The sequence below is a fragment of the Syngnathus scovelli genome, chromosome 6, assembly GCF_024217435.2.
Source record: "Syngnathus scovelli strain Florida chromosome 6, RoL_Ssco_1.2, whole genome shotgun sequence".
In the NCBI taxonomy this organism is placed as follows: domain Eukaryota; kingdom Metazoa; phylum Chordata; class Actinopteri; order Syngnathiformes; family Syngnathidae; genus Syngnathus; species Syngnathus scovelli.
In genome coordinates, this window is record NC_090852.1 from 7,264,347 (window position 1) to 7,286,692 (window position 22,346).

The following is a 22,346-nucleotide window of genomic DNA, read 5'->3' on the forward strand; positions in this document are numbered from 1 at the left end:
TTAAAAACAACTCAGAAACTTGTTTTCTCTGTCGTGCTGACTGTTGCCATAAATGTCAATGATTTGTATTTTACAGTAAACTACGTTCTTGTAGTGATCCTGGAAAAAAAGCATTTCTAAAGTAGTCTTAAGATCTTTTTCCTTAATAATAGTAATAGTGGTGTTATGGGTGCAGGGTTATGTACATTTATCAGACAATACTGAAAGATCTTCTTTTCATTTACCGTGTATGCTATATACTGAGATGGTCCACATAAACCTGAGGCGCCAGATGGTTTGTTTCACAATAGCGAGAATGTAGGAACTGTTTGGAAAAAGCCAGACAGCTAAAAGGAAAAGTGGAATGTAATTGGACAATTCTGGCCGAGCCAATCAAATCATTAAACAGAATCGTAAAGCTGTGACAGGCGGCCAAGATCTATTTTTGAAGCCAGTCACTGATTTTGTGCCATCGTTTTACTTTCAGGAGATCGGACATTAACGAAATCTGCCCAACATACTTGGGGAAATATTTCAATGTCTTGGGGTCCAATGAAACCAAGGCTGCACTTTTTGGCTATGATTCCAAAAGGCATTTTAGTGCAAACCAAGAGAACACCATACTTTCTATGATGCTGCTTTTCTTCAGCTCTAACTCTAACTTAGACAGTTTTAGTAATGTCGATCATAATTTGTTCATTAAATTAGAAGAAACCAAAATAATATAGTGACATTAGAAATAGATTAATGGATGCACTTTCTTTGATTCAAATAGTTCTTCATCTAAGAATTCAAACCACATGTGGTTCAGCTCTATCTGAATGGATTCAGGAATTCCCACCGAATTAGGTGCCAATCGTAATAATTTTTGGGAATTGAAAGTGCCCCGGTCTAATCCGAGGAGCTAAATGGTAATTTTAAGATTTTATGGCATCCAATTGTGCTGTCACATTGGATTAGGTGTAGCATAGCATGCAGTTATTGAAAAACGATGAGTGCAAAGCGTGATGTACATTTAAATAACTGTCATGCATTCACATTTTCTGTCATACCAGTGACTGAAGGATTCATATGAAGACATTGAGTAGATGAGGTTTTTTTAGCCCGCTTTAACTGCTGAGGACGGGGTCGTACATCTACAGACTGTAGCAGTGTCATTTATTGTAGAAAGACGGCAAAAACAAACAGAAAATGGACCTTTTTATTCTTGACCGTTGAGTAGAAAAGAGAAATAGCAAAAGGGAGTTGCTTTTTCTCGATTCTCTTCAGCTCCAAGCCGCCAAGCATGCTCCGAAGCGCCAATGGAGATGGAGACAGTGCATGGAAACAATGTCTTCCTTCTGTTGGCATCAAAAGAATGTTCTGTCTGCGAATGTAACATGAAGGAGATTAGCGGGGAAGTTGAAATGGGAGACAGATAATCATGTCTTCAGTTTACTTTCGACAGATGACTTATACCCTGAGCCAGTTCAATCAAAATGGTTGTCACTATAAAGATGGTTACTCTGCTACCCCAAAACTCTGAGCAAATGTTGTACACGCAAGAGAATTATATATAGTTTAACCTTGCGGTCGTTACTACATTGTTGTATTTCATGGGGATGGATCGCTGAAGCTCAAAGTCTGACCTAGTTCAATCTTTCAATGAGAGCCATTTTTTTTTTTTTTTGGTCTCTTGGTGCATCCTCTTGATATCCCTGCAATATGTTGCTTAGTTCATTTCAATTCATTTCTTGCCTGCTTCACTTCCAGTCTTGCAAACCAAATTGTGTGCTCAGGATTCTTTTCTGTCATGGGTAGATCATCTCATGACAGATGAAGGCCACTTTAGGTCGCTGCAGTGGGAGACCACATTTGTGTGTCAGTCCTTTTCCGCTTTACTACCAGCCTCTGTCAGACTATACGTAGTTAAAGAGCGAAGATAAAGGCAAATAGTGTGAGGCTTTGTATAAAAGTGGCTTCTCAGTTGATTTATTAGCTTGAGTTAACAGCGAAGATCCTTCATTCTCAGGGCTGCAGGACAATGATGAGTGCCTTTTAACATGCCACACACACTTTTCCTATCTGACAGTTCTAGCCTTGATGCCTCCTGATGGACTTTGTGATGGCTCTATTTGGACCATCTCATGCTGGTAAAGCACGAGAAGCAATTTGGAACAGTGCACAGAACACACTAGACCAGGGGTGGGCAAACTCTTTGACTTGCGGGCCGAATTGGGTTCTAAATTTTGACCGGGGGGCCGAACCAGGAGCAGATGGATGTAGTGTTTGTGTGAAGTAATATAAACGACCTGTAAAGGTCATTGCATAAAATGTTTTGGCCTTTAGTAGGTAGTAAAGCATGGATATTCAAAAAAAGTTTTTGGAAAACAAATGCATTTATTAACAGCATTAAAAAAAAAAAAAAACATCCCTAAAAAACTGCTATCAGTGATTCTCATAAAATATGACACTGTTATTATGAATAACAGTCTCCATCACTTCAGTGCCTGCAGGTCAGATTAATGAAAGATGTATGTTTATCTTATGAGATCACATCAAACGGCAAACATTTTGACCAAATATATCATCTTGAAGAATCGGTGAAAGCATACATCCAAATAAAGTAATCAAAACGGCAACACGGTGAGGGGTATCTGAAAATCAGAGCAGAGTTTTAACTCACAAACACCTGGTAACAGAAGTGAGGAAACGGAAAACACTTCCTTAAAGTAATCCTTAAGAACTTTAAAGGTTAAGATTAGTCACAAACAGGTGGTGCATCAATGTCCTTGAGCATCCTGCATTGTTTGAAAATGAGAATGATCGCTAGTTTCAATCCCTGCTATTTGTACAGATCATATTCAAAATGCATTTTTTTACAACAAACTTGAAAGCCTCCCCTTCATTCTCAGTGTTCATTTGATGTTGATGTTCATGTGGCTGAACGTCACGTCGCGTACGTCGAGCCAAATTGGCCACTCTTTTTAAACACTCGGCACTCAGTGTCCACCTTGCTTTTCCTTGGGCGACTCATTTTAATGGAAGGATTCCAGGGGAAGGTTTGTGGGTGGCTTTAGTGTAAAACTGTATCCGAAAACTCGGCGCGCAAATTACAAGAATGCTGTCGTCACAGCCCACGCTCTAAATTCGGCACTGCTACAAATAGAGCGCGAGTGCGCCATTTCCGTACTACTGAGTACGTACACGCACTTGTGAGTGTGCACCGAGCTTTCTGACACGGCTTCCGGTAGTAAATGCGCAGGCGAGTGGTTCCCCATCTACTGGGGAAACGCAGTCATTGCAGGCAGAATGACCGAAAAAAAAAAAGTTTAATAATACAATTTATTTAGGGTTGGCGGGCCGGATTAAACGGTCCCGCGGGCCGGATGTGGCCCGCGGGCCGTAGTTTGCCCATACCTGCACTAGACCAAGGGTGTCAAACTCATTTTTGTCGCGGGCCGCATTATAGACACAGTTTTTTTCGGAGGGCCATTACGACAACACCTTATATTATATACAGTATAGGCTACACACCAAATTGACAAATAACAAGTTTTGAAATCATAGACTAGTAAAACAATTAAAAAGATGAATAGTAATACAAATTGCTAGCAATTTCAATTTTTTTTCAAAGTGAATACAATTTGTAATTTTAGTACTGACAGTAGTCCATTCCCAATTTGTCTTTGCGGGCCACATAAAATGATATGGCGGGCCATAACTGGCCCCCGGGCCTTGAGTTTAACACATGTGCACTCGACCATGGGTAGGCAAGTTCAGTCCTTGAGGAACGGTGTCCTGCATGTTTTCCACGTCTCACTGTTGCAACACACGCACAAAGTTTAGTGTTATACAAAATTAGCATCTAACAACTTATATTACAATAACATTACATCTTTATGTTTTACATTTTGAATGGTCTTAATTAGTAAGTAGTAGGAGGTGTTTCTTTGAAAGAAAATACAATGTTTAAACTCACAATCTGTGAAAGTAGACTTAAGAAAGTTCACTTTATTTATGGATGTCTAAGAGGAAGTGTGCAGTCAGGCTGTAGATAACATGTTGTTGATATGGAGTCTGGGAAAAAATGTGCTGTTGGACTTGCTGGAGAGTTTTATGGCACTGTGGTCTGTTGTTGCCCTATTTTTGCTCTTATTTGTTCTTCCAACTTCCTTTCACCTGTGTTTCTCTCCGGCTGATCTAAATTTCACATATAAATTCGAGCAACGTTCATTGTAAACATGCTAATGAAAGTTTTTCAGAATACGATGTTCCTTTTCAAAACAAAAGGTTTTATTGTGATTGATTAAACCGAAGTTAAAACTGAGCACTTTATAGTGTAAAAAAACACAAAAAAAACAAGTAACATTGTTGAAATTGGGAATTTTTATGACAATTTTCTATAGCCTACTTATTTGATGTTTGATATATTTTTTGGGAAGGGTGGGAAATTCCAACATATTGTGGTTTCTGAGTGTTTTGCCTCTCTTGCAAGATTTGGAGCCGAGTGTGATCACATGCCTTATTGTTATGGAGATTTTGTTTGAGGGGAAGTGTACCATTACTTTATAGCAGGGTGGTCAGGTTGGAGTTCTGGCCAACATGGCCACACAGTGAGTTACATAAAGCAGCACTCAGTGTGAAGAGAAAGGATAAGGCAATAAAAGAGGCACCATGAGGTTTAACGTGCATATTCTCTGCATACATGAATCTCTAAGAGATTTTCCCATACGCATCCATCCATTTGCGTACTGCTTATGTTCATGTCATCATATCTTATACACAAGCCTACGAGGAACACTTGACGTGAGGTCCAAGGCTTTAAACACAACTGTTATATAATTTCTTTCCATCTCAGTTGTCTTTGGCTTTTCACGCCAATGTAACATACATGATTTCATTTGCAGTAGCTAGATACTGAGCTGGTATGTGTTCGGCCCTCGCCGCAACCACGGCATGCCGTCACAGCCGTTGCCGCGGTTCTTTTAAGCTCCGCATCACCTCCAAGTGGCGTCTTATGTAACCTTTAACCAACTGCAGACGTCTCTTTCTCGAGAGACACGGAACCACAAGCGTGCCTGGGGGTCCACATGCAGATGAGTGTCTGTCAGTATGCGGACCCATGGTCAGGCACTCATTTCGACAGTAACGCTCCAAGAATGTCTGGAGAAGTCTCGAGAATCTTTCCAGTCTCGGCTCCAGTAATGTAGGCTAATTCTTCCCTGCCAAATGTGGATGGTTTTGATACTTGGATGGTCCAACCACAAGTTCTTCTTTGTCATGTATGCCATTTTTTTTCCACATATTCGAATTAAGTGAACTTTATATGCGGCATAAAGCTTTATGGTCAATGGTAGCCTACTGAAGATAGAATTTAATGTTTTGTGACCAAACTTGCGTAAAAATCAAGCCACAAATCATATATGGGTTTTTTTGTGTGTGTTTTTTTTAACTTCTAACAGGCATCCTTTCCCCCCAGATGGCACTGTGCTTTTTCCATCTCAACTGAAAATCGAGTGCAGCAAATTATTCTGATTTTTCTTGTACTATTGTAATTGCTGCCAAATGAAGTTACCTTCTTTCGCACATACCTGAATTGCTGCATGTGTTATCAAACAGATAAAAACGGCAAATGGGAAATGTCTAAAGATCCAAGATTGGACTACTTTTCATCATAGTCGTACAAAACAGATTTTAGTTGACAGTACAAAAAATAAAATCATCATGCTATAGTTTTATCTTGCTCACAATATATGATAGAGTGGCAACATACAGTGATGTGATGAAAGCACATTTTTTCTGCATCACAAAAGTCCGCTTGGCTCTGCTCAGGGCATACACAAGAGCTTCAAATGCTTTCGCTCGGCTCCTCCGACCACATCCAGCATCTCATCTTCATTCCTGCTGACCCATTTTGTGATAACCGCCTCGCTATGAAAGCGGCTTCGGGCAAGAAAAATTTAGACGGATCACAAGCTTGAGCCATTGCTTTGAAAGCTTCAATGGTGCTGCTGACAGAAGTTAGTGGAGCGCCTAATTAGGCTGTGGAGACTGCACCTCTGTGAGGGGCTGAACACACGCAATTTCAAAAGAGACCAATCCCCTTCATGCCCCCTACAGTGCTAGATTAGAGTGTATCATGCCTAGCATAGATTTACACACGGGATCTAATTGGTGACAAAGTGCTGAGGGAACTTGTTGTGTTTTGCAAACTAATCAAAGGTGTATACTTCATCAGGTTACAATGCTCTTGACATTCTTCTCCTGTAAAGCCTCAACATGGGTTTCTGCTTTGGATTGAAAACAAACGCTGGAAAATTCCATTGGCTTCCTGTAAGGAGCCGCACTGTGTAGGGTTCGTAGACATTGATTAGGTTATGATAAATGATGGAAAAGACGTGTGACCGACAGGATCTGTCATCTGTGATAGCTTCTTGGAATTCAGTCAAATCAGCATTAGCATAAGTGCCACATATTGTTGAAGTCCTATCCAATCTATATTAACATTTTTTCCCCATCGTTATCAATATCAATTCTAGTTGACGACTATTAGCATCCATGGCAGTCAATGAAATCAATACCAAAGTCCAGCAAATGCATGATTTGATATATCAATGGAGTCACCAACTGGGCTTCTCCAAATGAGAATTTATCACTTTTCAGGTCTTGACTCCTCTGAGTGCTGTTCTAGTCTTTGTGTTTTATTTGTTTGGCTATCCTGCCAGTTGACAGTGATTTAAGCCATTTCATTCCGATTGTATTTACCTTTCCGTTTACACAGTGTCCGGGTTTGTTTGGGAATAAAGGTTGTAATCGGTAAGATGGTCTTCGGAAAATTGGCAAGTCCTTTTTATCGTTGGCTTTAATTCTTTCCAATTACATTAGGGTCCTCCCCCAGCGATAAAGCCAGGCTCAAACCAGCTCATTGTACATCGCTAACCAAACAGATTCCTCTCTTGATTACTGCAAAGTCACGCAGACCAGCTGGAAAGTTTCCCTCAACTTTTTTGGCCCTCAAGCGAGAACGAGGTCGACTACTTAATGGTAGCCTACCATCTTTTTGCTTCAAACATTCCAAAAAATATCAAAACACATTGCTAGCAGCGCAGATGTATATTGAATCTTTCAAGTGACCACTCCTCTATCATCTTTGCTATTCTTTCTGTGATGTTCTTGTTAAATACTTGAACTGTGTATCTGGCTGTGTTGGCATGACGGTATCTCCTACATTCTTCCCTGTCACTCGGGCTATCGTCTGGTGTGGTCTGCTGAGGTAAACAGGACCCAGGGGTGAGGTGAGGAGGGCTGGGGATTCTAGCCTGCGTTCACTCCTCAATGTCACAGTCAAGTGTTGGCTAATGGAGCCTGTCAAAGTCCCTGTAGCCTCCATGCAAAGACCTTGTCTGTGGATGTCAACACACCACAGGGCTCGCCATTCGCCATGTAGCCATGTTACTGTGATTTATACCGCTAGTTCAAAGATATTACTTATAATTAAACCAGAATAATTTTAAATAACTCCCTTTGCTGTGAAAACAACTTGGCATTTAAATGGTCAAAAAGGTTTTACAATCCAAGATTTGGCCTTAATCTGAGAGGGAAATACATGATTTACAAGTTTAATTTTTCTCGGTTGGGAAGATGCCCGCAATACCGCACCAGGTGTGTTCAGGGAAATGTAATTTTGATGCAGTGAACAACTACACCACCAAGATCATCAATGCTCACCATTTCTATTGTTTGACACAATCACTGGCCTGTATGTCAGCAAATAGATGCACTACTACTCTGTAAATTGTTTACATAGTGACCTGTTAGTGCTTCCATGCTCTGCAGTGCCTGCCCTTGTCCCAAGTAGTGCTCATTCATGCTGAAGACACACTTTGCTCTTCAAATTCAGCAGCAGCTGCTTCTCTGCTACGGGAAGTGGAGTAACAAACTGGCTGATATGTGCTCCAATGTTTTGTAGCTGTTGGAATTTACCTTCCGCTGATAAATATCATTATTCTTACATATGCTTATGTTGAAGCTGAAATTTAAAGTGATACATAGTGAGCGAATAGCATTTAAAATATGAATGAAATGATTTACGGTGCAGTTTCTAGGAATTTAAAGTCAAAACAAAAGAGTGCCAAGCATCTGCATGCAGATCACCTCTTTTTACTGGAAACGGTTAAAAATGGACCAGTTGTCCAAAACTGTGATATAAGATGGTCATTTTTGAATAGGGGTTTTTGCACATAAATAATGTGGTTATGACATTTCCCCATCAGGAAAGACCGAGCGACCTCATCATTTACTGCCGCGGTAAGTCTTGCAATTATTTCCATTAACGAGGCTCAGAGCAGATTGCTAAACCCAATCCTATTTCCGAAATGTGGGATGGAAAATAGGATACGACGTGGTGTTTTGTGATGATGCTTTTGAGTAACCAATAACCACAATGACTCATGCCATGTAACCTGAAAAGAATGAGTACTTTTCTTACTTGATACAGTCAACGGCAAGTTTGTAAATGCAATGAGAAAAAAAAAAATGCAAGTCAACTGCAATCAGCACAGGGTGAACTGAGGACATAGAGGGAGGGATGATATATGATTGATATGATTGATTGATATCTTTATTTCGAACATCCAAAACAAAAAAGAAAAAAACAAAACAAATCACACTCTAAAGTGCCACATATAAGTCCATACAACAAACAAACAAAATATAAACCAACAAACAGACAAAAATACATAAATAAATAATAATAATAATACATAAGTAAATAAATCAATAAAGAATATAGATAACAACTCACTGCGGCGTGGAAGAATGCATGCCAACTGAAGTAGGGCAATTCTGAATTATTTAAAAAGTCATAGTTGCTAGTTATAGGTCGCGGAAAGGAATGGACGGATGGAAGATAGTTAATACCCCTCTGCCGCATCTTTGTGTCTTGTGCTCACTTGCTCCTGATTGCGCCCTCCTCACTCGTGCCTTGTTATCCCCAATTTCCTCATGTCTGTCTCATCGTCATTGTGTTCACGTTCTTGTAGCGCTTCGAACCTCCTACATTTTGGACCTGGACTTGTTGCCGTTAAATAGTTTTCTGGAACCGACTTTGCATTTGGATCCTATTCCTCTTAATGTCCATAACTTCTACACAATAAGTGTTCCCCAATGGATCCATGAAAACAGTCAGCAAGAATGTCTGTGTTCCCTGAATTGTGTACAGTACATTGTAAGAGTGACATGCACACTCAGCCTTGGTTATATACGCTCACACACTATCTCAGGATTCCTGAGCGGTCAGTCAGTCTGCAGGCTTATCAGGCTGATGAGGACAAAATTAGAGTCCATGTGCTGTAGGAAGGAGCTCTTTCCTAGCACACCCTAGTAATAACAATCCCTGGTGGACATTTCTTTGCCCAACACAGATTAAATCAAGTCCTTGGTCAGATGGTTTGGTCTGTGAGAGCACTTTGAGAAAGCCGCGAGCTTCTACCGCTTGCTCCGCATGGAGGCCCTTTTCTCCTTTGGGAGCCCGCTACTACGGGGAAAGTCGGGCTCCAACGAACACTCGTCTGAAACACCAGGATGTGCAGACAGGAAATGATCTAAGCCTTTGGAAGTCATTAGAGCCGCCATCTGATAGCGCAGGGGTACACTTCAGCAGCTCCCACCGCCATCATGGGCATTATGAACTCTTTCCAGTCTGTGTGTTTTTTGTCCTGTTGTACTTAGTTTGATTTGAATGACTTTCCAATGTGGCTAACAAACTATACATTCTCAGTCCATTCACTTTGTTTACTGCTTATCCTGTTCTGGGTCAGTCGGGAATGTACGTCAGTAAGAGGGTCCATCACAGATGTTTGCAGTAATATTTTAACAATGCTTAGATTCAAGATGGTGCACTCCTTGTTTTCACCGCCACCACTTAGCCATACCGCTAACGAGCATAAGTAACATAGTAAATGGATGGATATTTATTTGGTTCCTGTCACGGATCGGATGGAACATGGAGCAGGGCGACCAAGTGCAGCTTGGACCAGGGTTTATTGAGGGAAAAGGGAAGTGGAACGAGGCATCGAGGGAAACAGACGAGAACTGGCAAACTAATAACATGAGAGACTGACCGACAGGTATTGCAAACAGAAACAGACTCGAAACAGACAGGAACCACAAGGACAGCAAACGGGACGACATGGGCGATCCGACAGGGAGTGAGGGGCAGACAGGACTTATATACACGACAGGTAACGAGAGGCAGGTGGGAATAATTACACTGATCATGGGCACACAGGAGGGGAGGGGCGAGCACACAGACACACGAACAGAACTATGACACGATCGGGGACGAGTCCTGACAGTTCCGCCCTCTTTAAGCATCGTAGTGTGATGAACAGCAATGAGCCAGTCCACGAAAAAAGGCTGCTGTTTCAATTTTTAAACAGTTGCCATTTTTGCAATTGAATTATTGAACGCTCCCGTTGAGGCGTGAATAACATAATGCAACCCTGGAGAAATGTAGAGTAGATTTGGACTCAACTGTATGCAGTTTTAAGCTAATACAACGAGACGGTTGTTGCATGACAGCGCTCAAGTGAGCAAGAATGTTACAGCGCAAAGATAAATTAATCCAGAGGATGACCTCCTCAACGTAAAGCTTACTGATTCATTAAATGGGGCCCCGAGTGGAGTGAATCCCATTGATTAGAGAACATGTCGGTGCAGATTAGAGAGTCCAGGTGGTCCTGATGTCCTTCTCTTCACCTTAGACCTTCTGATTCCTACAAAAAGACTTACTGAGTGTGACGCAATGTATTTCATACCAAATGTGCATGAGGAGGATTTCTTTTTTAATGTTTGAAACGTTATTACTGCCCTCGGGTTTGATTGTCCCAAAACATAGCCAACTCTTGTCTTTCAATCATTATTTCAACAAGAACATTTGTCATAGTACTGCTTTGTCATTAAAGACTAACACAGATACTGATGTGCAGGTACAGTGTGTCTGTGTCTGTACCAGGCTCTTATAAACAATGCCGACACTACTGGTAATGTTCAGTGTAACCAGGATGTTTACCATAAACACTACCTTTTCGGGCAAATTGAGCTAAATAATTTTGTTGATCAAGTCATACTCAAATTGTCCCGAAACATAAGTTTGAAAAACATTGCATTTGGACAGAATCGTCACATCTTTAAATGACTACTGTTTATTTGACCACCATTTTACTCGAGTTACTAAATATTGCATCAAACATTTATCTGATACTGCCATTATATTTGTCAGGATATACATCATATGATATATCATATACAAAATCATATTGAGTCATTTGAATACGCTAATTTACTACACTGTCAATGTTTAGACATTTGTAAGTTAATAGATTTGTTCTCAAGCTATTGTCAACACTTTAACTAAAAAATATGAAACGATTTAGGGATAGACTAAATAGCATTGGTTTGTTAAAAAAAAAAAAAAAAAATGTAACAGACCATATTTGGACAGGCAGGGTTTCCACCTGAAAGGAGAATATTGCAACGGCTTCAACAACCACAATTGTGCTTAATATCATGAGCTTTAATTTTAACAAGGGTGAGAGTATCATGACAATGATTTACCCAAAAAATAAACTGTAAAGCAAAATCCATAAAAGTTGGAGAGGGCAGGTGGGATTCCTGCTTGGTGCGCTGCCAGATCTTAAGATGAAGCGCTCATTGTATTGTGGCGTGCCTGGCGAACAGCAGGGAGCGCGTGCATTTTTTCCTTGTTTACAATGTTCCGGCTTAACCAAATGACAAGTGTAAGCTGTTTGAGAGGTTTCTCATTTTTGTCTGTTTACTTAAAAGAACCTTTCCACCATTAAATGACGTCAAAGAAGCACTGCCAAAGACTAAATAGGGGGTTTCAAGTCTGTTGCCACTCTCCGCTTAAATATATTCAATTTAAGAGAAAGGACTTTGCCTTAAAGGGTCTGTGTTTGGGGTAGAGTGTGGCGAGGTGCTTCTCATCAAAGAGCGATTCGCTTGTGTTTGCGTCATAGGGATCGCTTCGTTTTTCTTCTCTCGCTAATCCAGCAACAGACTTGAAACGTGTCTGCGCTATGCTCTGCGACAGCGATCCAGATAAGCATCCCAAACATCAGGAGAAGCATGGCAGCTTAAAAGCCTCCCCCCCTATGATATTTACAAGGAAATGGACAAGTAGTAAAGTTGAATGCCTGCTGGATGAAATGCTAACTGATTGGACTCATGAGACTTGACAAAGTCTGCTGCAGTTCTTTCTCAAGGACAGGAAGTCTTTTGGCTCTGCTTCAGTGGATTCTTCTTTTTTTTTCTCTTAATGGGAGGTGACCTAAAGCTGCAATCAGTCTTCACATTTTCATAGTGTGTTTAACAAATAACTTAGAACACCCCAGCCCTGTTGTGGGATGAAGGACAAGTCAAAGGTCTGCTGAGGTTTTGGAAGATTGCTTCACAGTTCTCCATCTGATTCCAAATTTTTCATCTTCAATGATTGTTTGGGCCTGGCATGTAAAGAACCAAAAGTAAGCACCTCTGACTCGCCTGCTTATAAAGTCCCCCATTCTCTAAATAGCATATTTACCCCCCTGCAGGAGGAAGCCTGGTAATGTCAAGGAGTGATTACGCCACAGTGCTGTGTGCAAGTCTTAAGCACCATCACATTTGTTGTCTTTGCAAAGCTAAATTAACCGCATAATGTCGCTTACATGCAATTAACTGCATCTCTCACCCAGATCCATCTAAAATGGATGCTTGGGTTGGGCAAATAGTTTGCTTCTTTATGTAGAACTGGCAGAGTGTGAATTCCCTCTCAGCATGATCTTCGCAATTGTCATGTGGTTGAATAGGATCTTCTTTTGTATTTGGCGGTCCTTCTGTCTGTTAGTTTGTTAGCGAGCTACTTCCTGGATCATGCATGAATGTATGGATTGCTCCATTGAGATGCAAAGTTTCCGTGATATAACACTGACATACCCTTGATGACATCCTTATTTCAAGAAGACGTTCCGTTCTAATAATTCATTGAAAAAAAGTCTCCATTTTAAGACAAGTGGAGGAGCTTGAAGCTCCTCGCACGAAACTGCACACACCAACATTAATAATTATAAAGTATCCACCCTACTTTCTGAGACTAATGAATAGATGAAAAAGGTAGGCGTTTGATTTGTATTGCAGCCTGTTTAAGGGGGAAATATAATCGGAGCATATTGACTGATTGTTCCTCGGGCCTTCGTCAAATCCATTACACTTATTACTTCGATGCTGACAATACAGCACAGCTAATGCAAATGTATCCAATCCAATTTGACAAGACTTACAAAATGATCATTGCGTAGCAATAAATCAGGTCCATCTCTATTTACACATTCTAGTTTGAAAAATGACTTTTATTACTAGTGGGGTGTCTGTGTTCATGACATCCAACTTGGTAATACAACTGCGTGGCCGGAATGTGAATATATTTGAGTCTCCCCAAATATGGTAGAATTATTTCATCATCATGCAAAACAACTTAGATGGGCTAACGAAAATTGCCGCTCGATGTGACAGTAATGCTAAAACTTTAAAAAACTACGACTTTAACACATTCCATTCATTCCTTATCTGAAATGGTTGACCTCACAAGGGTCACGGGTTATCTTAAACTCTTAAACTTAAATTCATTTCCACTAGAACTCAGTGATGCAATAATCAATGAACTGCGATCTTTAGCGGGCAAACGCTGTCGTCATAATCAACATAACCAGTGTTTGCAATTAGACCAACAGAAAAGATGAACAAGCTTACACATTTTTTTTTTTTACTTTCTGGAAAGTTGGTGTGAAGCATTTTGCCCATGAGCTTGTGTTTCCCTGGCAAGTGAATGACGCCTAAGAATGTGTTTCTGGGCCTACACCTCACTATGGTATCCCCTCATGTTTACAAAAACATGTAAACTGATGTCGAAAACAGCTCGAAGTGGGTCGCCGGTTCTCTCAGCCCGTCACGTCTGGCCCATAGGCCCCGTATGAAAGCTGACTTTTGTGCGCCGGCCAAACGGCGTACACGGCGGACGCTGGTGTTTTTCCTGGCGCCCGCGCTTGTCCAAACACAGAGCCATTAGGACGTGCCGCCTGCTGTGTCAAACATTGAGCAGCAATTTGCTTTTACATTATTCAGGATGAAACGGCAAGTATGTCTACCCTCCGTAGAAGGCGCGCTCCTGACGATTAACGTTCATCTCGAGTGGATATTTGTTGTCTAGCAGCATCAACTAACTCCTGCGTGATCGGAGTGCGCTCCTTTGAAAACTTTTAGCATGAAATATTTAAAACTTCTTGACAACTTTTTTGACTCCTGGATATATAAGCAATAAATGAGTAGCTCCTTTCTCCTTCCCACAAAGCACGGAATTACATTATTCATCTGAGGGAGTGTTTCAAGATTCCCTCTCCCTGTGCCTGCAGCACTGCCAGTGCCATCCACACCATTGAATAAAGTTCTAATTCCATTTCAATATTCTGCCCCATCATTCTGCGGCAATGAAGCGGCGCTCATCTTCTTTCTGTATTTGCATGCTAAAAAACACAGAATGCTTTTTTTTTTTTTTTACCTTAGTATAATGTGCTATTGTGAGTTTTGTTTTTTATGTGAATGGTGAGAGGATTTAGGAATCACGATATAGAGGAGTGCCACTAGGGGGCGCATTATCTTTGCATCAGGGGATTGCTATGCTTTGCTGTGATTTGCACAAAAAGTCTAACCATCAACATGAAATGTCAGCATTCTTCTCGAGAGCTCATTCGGCTTTTTCTTTGGCTTCTTATGGCTACTTCAGGGAGACTTATTTTTTTATTAAACCAACAAAACGTGGTGTGATTGTCAAGATGGAAACAAGAATAAAGAAGAGAGACAGTATGTTGTGCAAACATTTGTTTTGCAGAATCTTTTTTATTTGGCTGTCACATCGGATGTGGAGGGCAATTGGAAATACCTTTTCATTTTAATTTCAGCCGGCTGCCACCAGTCCGCACCAATTCAGTCTTGTATATACAGTATTGTTTCTTTAGCTGTAATTTCCAACATACTTATGTCTACAAAGTGAAGCATGGAGAGTCTCTGTCACCAATGAATCAATCTTTGTGGTCCAATGAAACAATATGTGGAACTCGTTGTTTCACCATAAGAAAACAAGGGGTTGCAATTTGTCCATTGCAATGTGTGAGGATTAATCTTGGCTTGCGGGTTTAAGTTGGTTATAAATACTGTTGTGATTGTTTCGTACAGTTGAGTTTGGCTGTGTTGTGGAGTTGGCGACAGGCCTAAATAGAAAAGATGCTTGTTTTTATTTCACGCTCTGCATGCGAGCAAATTGCCATGTGGCAGCTTCTGTCATTGTGTGTGCGTGCGCACTCTTGTGCAGATACATAGTGTGTGTGAGCGTGAGTGTGTGTAGATGGATGTTCAAATCACCTCAGTACCTGGAAACTTAGCCTCGAGCTGACCGTGTGCCAATTTGGGCTGGTAAACATGCTGGATGGCTCTCACTTTCTGCACAAGTGTCAAACACGACTTCCCCCCCCCCCCCCCTCCCCATTGATCAATGAAATGTCCAAAGCAGATACGGTACATGGCATAGAAGATTCGTCTTTTTTACAATCCGACAATACACTGTGTGAATGTTAATGCTTATATTACCCTATTACAAGTAAATGACTGGACATTGTGTCCATATGCTGCTCCGAATACAGACCTTGTTACCATGGTGACAAGGGTAGTGCTGAGGATTGGAACAAGCAAACATGCATCTTTGACTTGCGAGTGTCCAACATGTGGAGGAAAAAAAGAAAGACAATAAATTATTTTTTTTAAATGAGTTTTTCTATTGTGAAATTAGTGTCTTGCTTCAGTATAGACTGGGAAACACTGCTCTAACTAAAGTATGTTTGCAAGCCATTAAATAAAAATGTCCATTTCACAATATCCTATCTGAGTATTTAACTAAATTACTTGTCATGGAGGAAAATGTCCTACCTTTTCATCTAAAAAAAATACATCTCAAGATTGCCTAGTGCATTACTACCACACACACACACACACACACACACACACACACACACACACACGCACACACACACACACACACACACACACACACACACACACACACGGAAAAACCTGTCAGCATTATGATGAATCTCCCTCTTCAAGGATCCAAGCGTCACCATGTGAACATTCAGCTATATACACACACATACTCTTTTCTCCAATGTTATCTTGGTTTCTTGCTCTTATCATTACTTTGTTTCTGTTTCAGTCATTATGAAATACACCAGTAAGAAGGATTGTTTTTAACTCCCCCTTATTCTTCAGAAAACAAATCAGTAGGTGAGGAAATAAAAATCCCGTGCTGGTATGTGGAGCCAGCAGCTGTCCGCTGCATTGAGGAGGCTGTGTTGCATTTAGTTGATGGACAGGATCAAGACCTCCTGTTAGCATCTCTTCCTCTCCCTTGCTTCTCTATAATCACACCTGACATGGATCATACACAACCCTCCTTTTGCTCAGCATCTGCTTTGTAAGTCACATAAAACCAAAAAAAAGGAATCAGTCCTGTACAGATGTGTGCGTTGCACTGTGTGAACACACAGTGCACTCTCGAGACCCATGAGCGGAAACATTGATGGAAACCGCGGCTGTAACAAAACGCATCATGGGTGACACTTAAAGTAAGATGAATATTTCAATGACCTGGAGGAGTGGGGGGCATGAAGTCAAGCTCAAGGGGGGTTGCAGCAGATTTATCGCATTCTGCTTGGCATGACAGATCTGGCGCTTGTGACGTCAATGGGCAATTTTGCTTCTGCGCCAATCTCTTCACATCACCGCATAAGATCCTTTTGAACGCAAAGTGTTTTTTTTTGTCATTTAGGTGCAAATGTGAACTGGTGACACACTGCTGCAAAGTCGTTGTGAAATTCAATCAAGAGACGCTTAAGTTATGTGGTTTGCCCCTCCACCATAGCCATGCCCAAACTCATCTGTATGCATCTGTTGAGAAATGCGCACACACCAAATCAGGCTTTCATTCTGACTGCTGCCCATGTTAAGTCAGCTGCGATAGAGCGCATCTTTCCCATGCAGGTGTTACCAAGTCTTTTTTTAACATTTGTGACAAACAACCAAACATTTACGTACATCAATAAAATAATGACCTAAAATTCATACGGGTTTAAAAAAAACAACAACTGGACATTATTTCCGGGATGTTTTATATATATATATATATATATATATATATATATATATATATATATATATATATATATATATATATAAACAGTGTCTTATAAATAATGTCTTTTATTATTCATATCAATTTATCCTCACTTCCGCCAACAACCCAACCAATGGTGTTTACCATTTACACTCATCGACCTGCATCATTGCAATTACTTCCGTTTCTGTCATCATTGAACTTCTGTGCTGGTATTGCACACAAAAATGAAAACCCAAAACACACTTGAGGCGTTCACCCAGTTGAATCGAGCTGTGAGATTAAGTGAGATTACGTTTAGAAGTAAATTACGTTTATTTTCCCATGGGGTGTTTGCTTTATTGTTTAAAATGTTTGTATTCTTTACAGATGAAACTCAAATTTCTCACATCTACGTACAGGAGGTGTTTTGCTTTGCTCTATAGTTCAATACATTGCTGATATAGTGAGGACGCCTGCGGGGCGAGCTGAGACTGGATTTGGGGAGCTTTTGACGGCAGTGCCTTGACGGAAATCGGGGGTGTGAAATGAGCTCACGATTTGTTTGGGGGTGAGGCTGACAAGCGGACTTTGTGAACCTCGACACGACCTGGCGGACACTTCTGGGAAAGTGACGGACGCATCCACCCACTCGAAAGTCACGGAGCTCGGGAGTGTCTGTGACAACGGACGGATATAGCGGGACCTTTGTGGTGCAACGTTTGGACAACAATGACACACTGGAGACTGTTTTGCGCCAAGAAGCAGGGTAGGCTTCAGATCCACGCGCAAAAAAGAAAATAAGAGTGGAGTGGCGGCGGGTCACAATGCCTAACGGGAGACCCCTCTTGCACTCCTCGCGCCCGCAATAGTGTGCTTATTTAGCGGTGTTCCGTGAACACAGCGCCGCAGATGCACCACAGGCTCGCCCTCATTTCCTGTGGCCATGCCTGCACATTTGGAGCGGACGCACGCTGCAGAAAAAGGCTCTGCCTGCGCGCCGAGCCGCAACGGTTACGCGCAAACGCGTGTCGTCCCACTGAACCGCGACGTACAGCGCGCGTCGTCGTGGGAGAGGCTGGCGTGGGCCCACGCGTGGACTTGCGGCGGAGTGGGCTGCGCAGCGTGTGCGCTCGTGCTGGCCGCATTGTTGAGGTGCGCACAGTGGAGCTGTGAGTTAAGCGCACTCCCGCAGCTGCAGTCGTGCTCTCGTCTTCACTCGCTCGCAGGCTGTCTTGCGGAGTTGCTGCTCGCTTGCTGGACTGCGCTCTCGCCTTTCCTCAGCGTCCTGTGTGCCTTCTTTTGGCTCGGCGTCTACCTGACCCACTGCGGCGTGCTGCTCCAAACAGCTCTTTTGCTCCTCACCGTGTTCCACTTGGCCGAAGCTGCGGCGTGGAGCCTCCTGGACGGTCCGCATGAAGTAGCGGCCGCGCTGGTGCTCGCGTGCGTGGCCGGCGGCGCACTGATGCTAGCGCGCCTGGACCGGGGCTCGTCAGTGGTCGTGGTCGTCAGCGTCGTGCGCGCCGTCTCGCTCTTGTCGCTGCACAAAGTTCGACCCGCTTGGAGGCCATACGTGGTGTACCTGCTGGGGGTCGTGGGCATCCTCCTGGCGAGGTATGCTGACAGGCTCCTTGCAGGTCAAGGGACACTCGAGGAGGGCTGCACCCCTGTGACTGGAGCCAAGGAAGACGTCCCCACATTTAAAAGGCGCAGGAGGTCCAGTTCGGTGATATCCACAGACATGGCACACAGTCAGTCCAACAGCAAGTCACATCGCAGGACCTCTTTGCCATGCATCCAGCGGGACCAGGTAGGATCCCCCCACGCTCACCAAAGTGCACACTCTTTACTGTGTCCAGATTTTGCGAAGGCTTTATGAAGAATCATGCGGACGCAATTGTTGGTGCAAACAATTCATATATTTTCTACTACTTGATCTGTTTTTGGACCAGTTTGTGACATTGTTGAACATGAGTTTTCAAGAGGCAATTCACTTTTTTCTTTTTTCTTTTTTTTTTTACTGTCAGGTTCACTTTGTAGGCTTTGTTTTGTTTGCATTTTTCACCTGAATATGTGCCCCTCCATTAAATTGATACATTAAATTCTTATAAATAATTGAATTGTATTGAATTTAATATATATATACATATATTATATATATATGTATATATATGTATATGTATGTATGTATGTATATATATATATATATATATATATATATATATATATATATATATATATATATATATATATATATATATATATATATATATATATATATTCTCAACAGTGTATGCTTTAGGTACATCCATATATTTCATATTTATGAATAGATGTGTATTAAGCTGTAGCACAACTTGTGTGTCAAATGTCTCAAATTCTCATTTTGAAGCAGTGCTTTTCCGATAGTGATGGAAATGGATGATTTCCCTCATTTGCTAATTAATAACATTAAAAGGAGGCATAATTATAACTTCCTCACAATTTTAAGTTATTCTGTCCTCAAAGAAGAGGAATGACCATGCGCCGCATGCGGCCCCGTTCACACTCCTTTCAGCTCCTGTGTGTGGAGCATCAATGACTGTGCTGAATGTGTGAATGGGGGACTTTTTAAGTGTGATCAAAGTTGTGTAGGTGTGTGCGTGTGTGTGTACATGTGTGTACGTGTTTTTGCGTGTGTGTATACGTGTGTGTGTGTGTGTGTGTGTGTGTGTGCGCGCGCGCATGTGTGTGTACTGCTGGGCTGTCAGTCGGCCCACTTAGAGGTGCTCTAACTGTACTAGTCGCACTTTAGTGGTCCTGTTTGTTTTCTTCGTGGTCACACATACAAACACGCACGCACACTTTTCGTATTTTTACTAAAATTATTTCAATTTTAACAGTATTATTTTCTGTACATACATCTCAGCTGCAGTTTCGTGTTAGAAGGTTCCAATCCACTTGCAAAAAAATGTCACATATCTAAGCAGGTGTACACATGGCTGATTATTCTACATCCTCATGTTTTTAAGCGTGGTTAAACTGGGGAATTCCCAGAAATATCTTGTGGAATATACTCATTTATTGACAGAGCACAAACCTGTGGTCTCTACCCATAGCCACATGAATTAAACCCCACCAAAAAAATATGTACAGTAATTTGTTCTGTCAATGCTTTTAAAGCACATAATGCAGAAGTCACTTTCCTATACCAGTCCAAATAACCCTGAAACAAAAAAAGATATTGCTTGATGTAATGAACACAAATGAAGCATTTTACCCCGGATGAGACGTTGCAAAGCTAAACCAGAGCGTGATGGAACAAGCGGCATCATCTGCACAGCAATCACACGCCGCATTTTGTCTCACAATCTAGTTAAGATGATGAATCCGTTTTCCCTCCCAGCAGCCCTGATGGATGAAGCGTCCCGTCCCCCGCGCACCCGGGGGCCTCTCATCTCAGGCCTCGCCAGTTGACCAGTCACGACCTGCCTGTAATTGAGACACACATGGTCGACACATGCCGTCGTAAGCGTCTCTTGTCCGTGTGGTCTGTAATGTGTAAACAAGCCCATAGTGACCCGAGTCCGTCATCGCCTTGCTCACGCAGGGGCTCAGAAGCGCAACGTGAGGTTACAATGGGACTAGCACATGGCGAGAGGTGTGTCAAGTGTCAAAACCAAACGTGTGTGTGCGTGTGTGTGTGTGTGTGTGTGTGCGTGCGTGTGTGTGTGTGTGTGTGTTTCCTCTCAGAGGTGTTTAATAAAGTCGAGACTTTTTGCAGTAGGATATCGTTCACTTTGTTGGCGAGTGCTGAAGAATAATGCGGATGGCTTTTTTGTTTCTTTCTTTCATAGACCTTTTGAAAAGGGCTCACAGATTGATGGTTTCCATCTAAAACAGTTTACTTAGAAAATAAATGAAGCAATGAGGAATTTGTAATTGTTGTCTTCCTCTGAAGCTTTCCATGGATTGCGGCCTCTGCTACATGTGATGCTATGAATACTTGAGTTTGTTGTTTATGTTCTCGCTTTACTACTGTATACCATTTCTGGTAGGGTTTGTACAAGCTATTCAAGTTTACTCCTCCACAATGATGTCTAAAGTATGTTGTCAAGTTGGCTGGGGGTCATGTTGCCCCCCAAAAAATAGGCCATAAAGAAAGTGATCAGGCGTGGGACTTGACAACGCTTGTTGTAAAATACACTTCCCATTTTGACGGCAGGCTCTGCTCTTAGTCTTCCCTCTGACACCAACACAAATATTTTCATAGCCAGAGGAGGACGTTTTTTCATAACTTGGATGATCAAGATATTCTTGAAATCTATGTAGTGGGTAATGACTTCCTGTGGAATGAGATCCAAACACAATTACTGCTGCTGTAGTAGATGTTTCCTGTTCCACTGGTTTTGATGCACCCACTAGCAGTCAATTGTTTTGGGTCAGAGGGGGGAAGCCTGATTTAACACATATGAAAAAGCATCCTAGTTGGGAACTCAACTGCCTCAGTTTAGACTTTTTTGTTCAGCAGTTTCATTTTTAAAGTGCTTGCACAATGGATGTGAGGTGAACAGAAGCTGAAACCAACACGGGGTCGTGTGTCTCATGATTGGAAGATGTCATTCTCGCTCCCGGGGCACACGCAGTCCCAGTTTATTAGCTGTGCATGTGCGAGGAGGCGAGCGGTGGAGGAGAATGAAAGTAGGTCAATGGAGGTTTTGTTTGGTAGCCAGGCAAAACAGCAAGCGTGCTCTTACTCCCCCAAATTGTGGAAGAGTAAGTTCACCATAGTCTGTCCTGACTTTTATCATGCCTCTGCTTCTGTTCTCATTTGTGCTCGTTACCTTCTCCATGTTTTGCTGCACACAGCATAAAGGCACACAACACTTTGTCTGGTTCTAGAAAAAAAAAAACTCTTCTTGCCATCGCTTTGCTATTCCTTTGATCATTCAGTCGCCTTAGATGTTTCATACCATTTATTGTGTCGCATCTGTCACTGCAATGGAGGGACTATATAATTTGACATCAAAGTCCAATACGGCAGCACCTACAACGGTAGGACGTGTCGGTTGGTTTTAAACAGTTGATAGACACTCTACTAGCAAACCTGGTCAGGAATTTATATACGGCTGCTCTGCTTGAATTGATTTTA

General features: G+C 41.9%; 1 protein-coding gene across 2 annotated transcripts in view; it reads left to right on the forward strand.

Annotated features, from left to right (window-relative positions):
* Nucleotides 1–17,461: 17,461 nt before the first annotated feature.
* Nucleotides 17,462–22,346, forward strand: part of LOC125971063 (cGMP-inhibited 3',5'-cyclic phosphodiesterase 3A) — a 46,241-nt gene continuing 41,356 nt past the window's right edge. Inside the window, exon 1 of one of the 2 annotated variants that reach the window (XM_049723937.2) lies at nt 17,462–19,025. In XM_049723937.2, coding sequence (XP_049579894.1) covers nt 18,162–19,025 — 864 coding nt within the window. In that variant the 5' untranslated portion in view covers nt 17,462–18,161. The remainder of the gene's footprint in view (nt 19,026–22,346) is intronic. The other variant, XM_049723936.2, reaches the window with a different exon arrangement.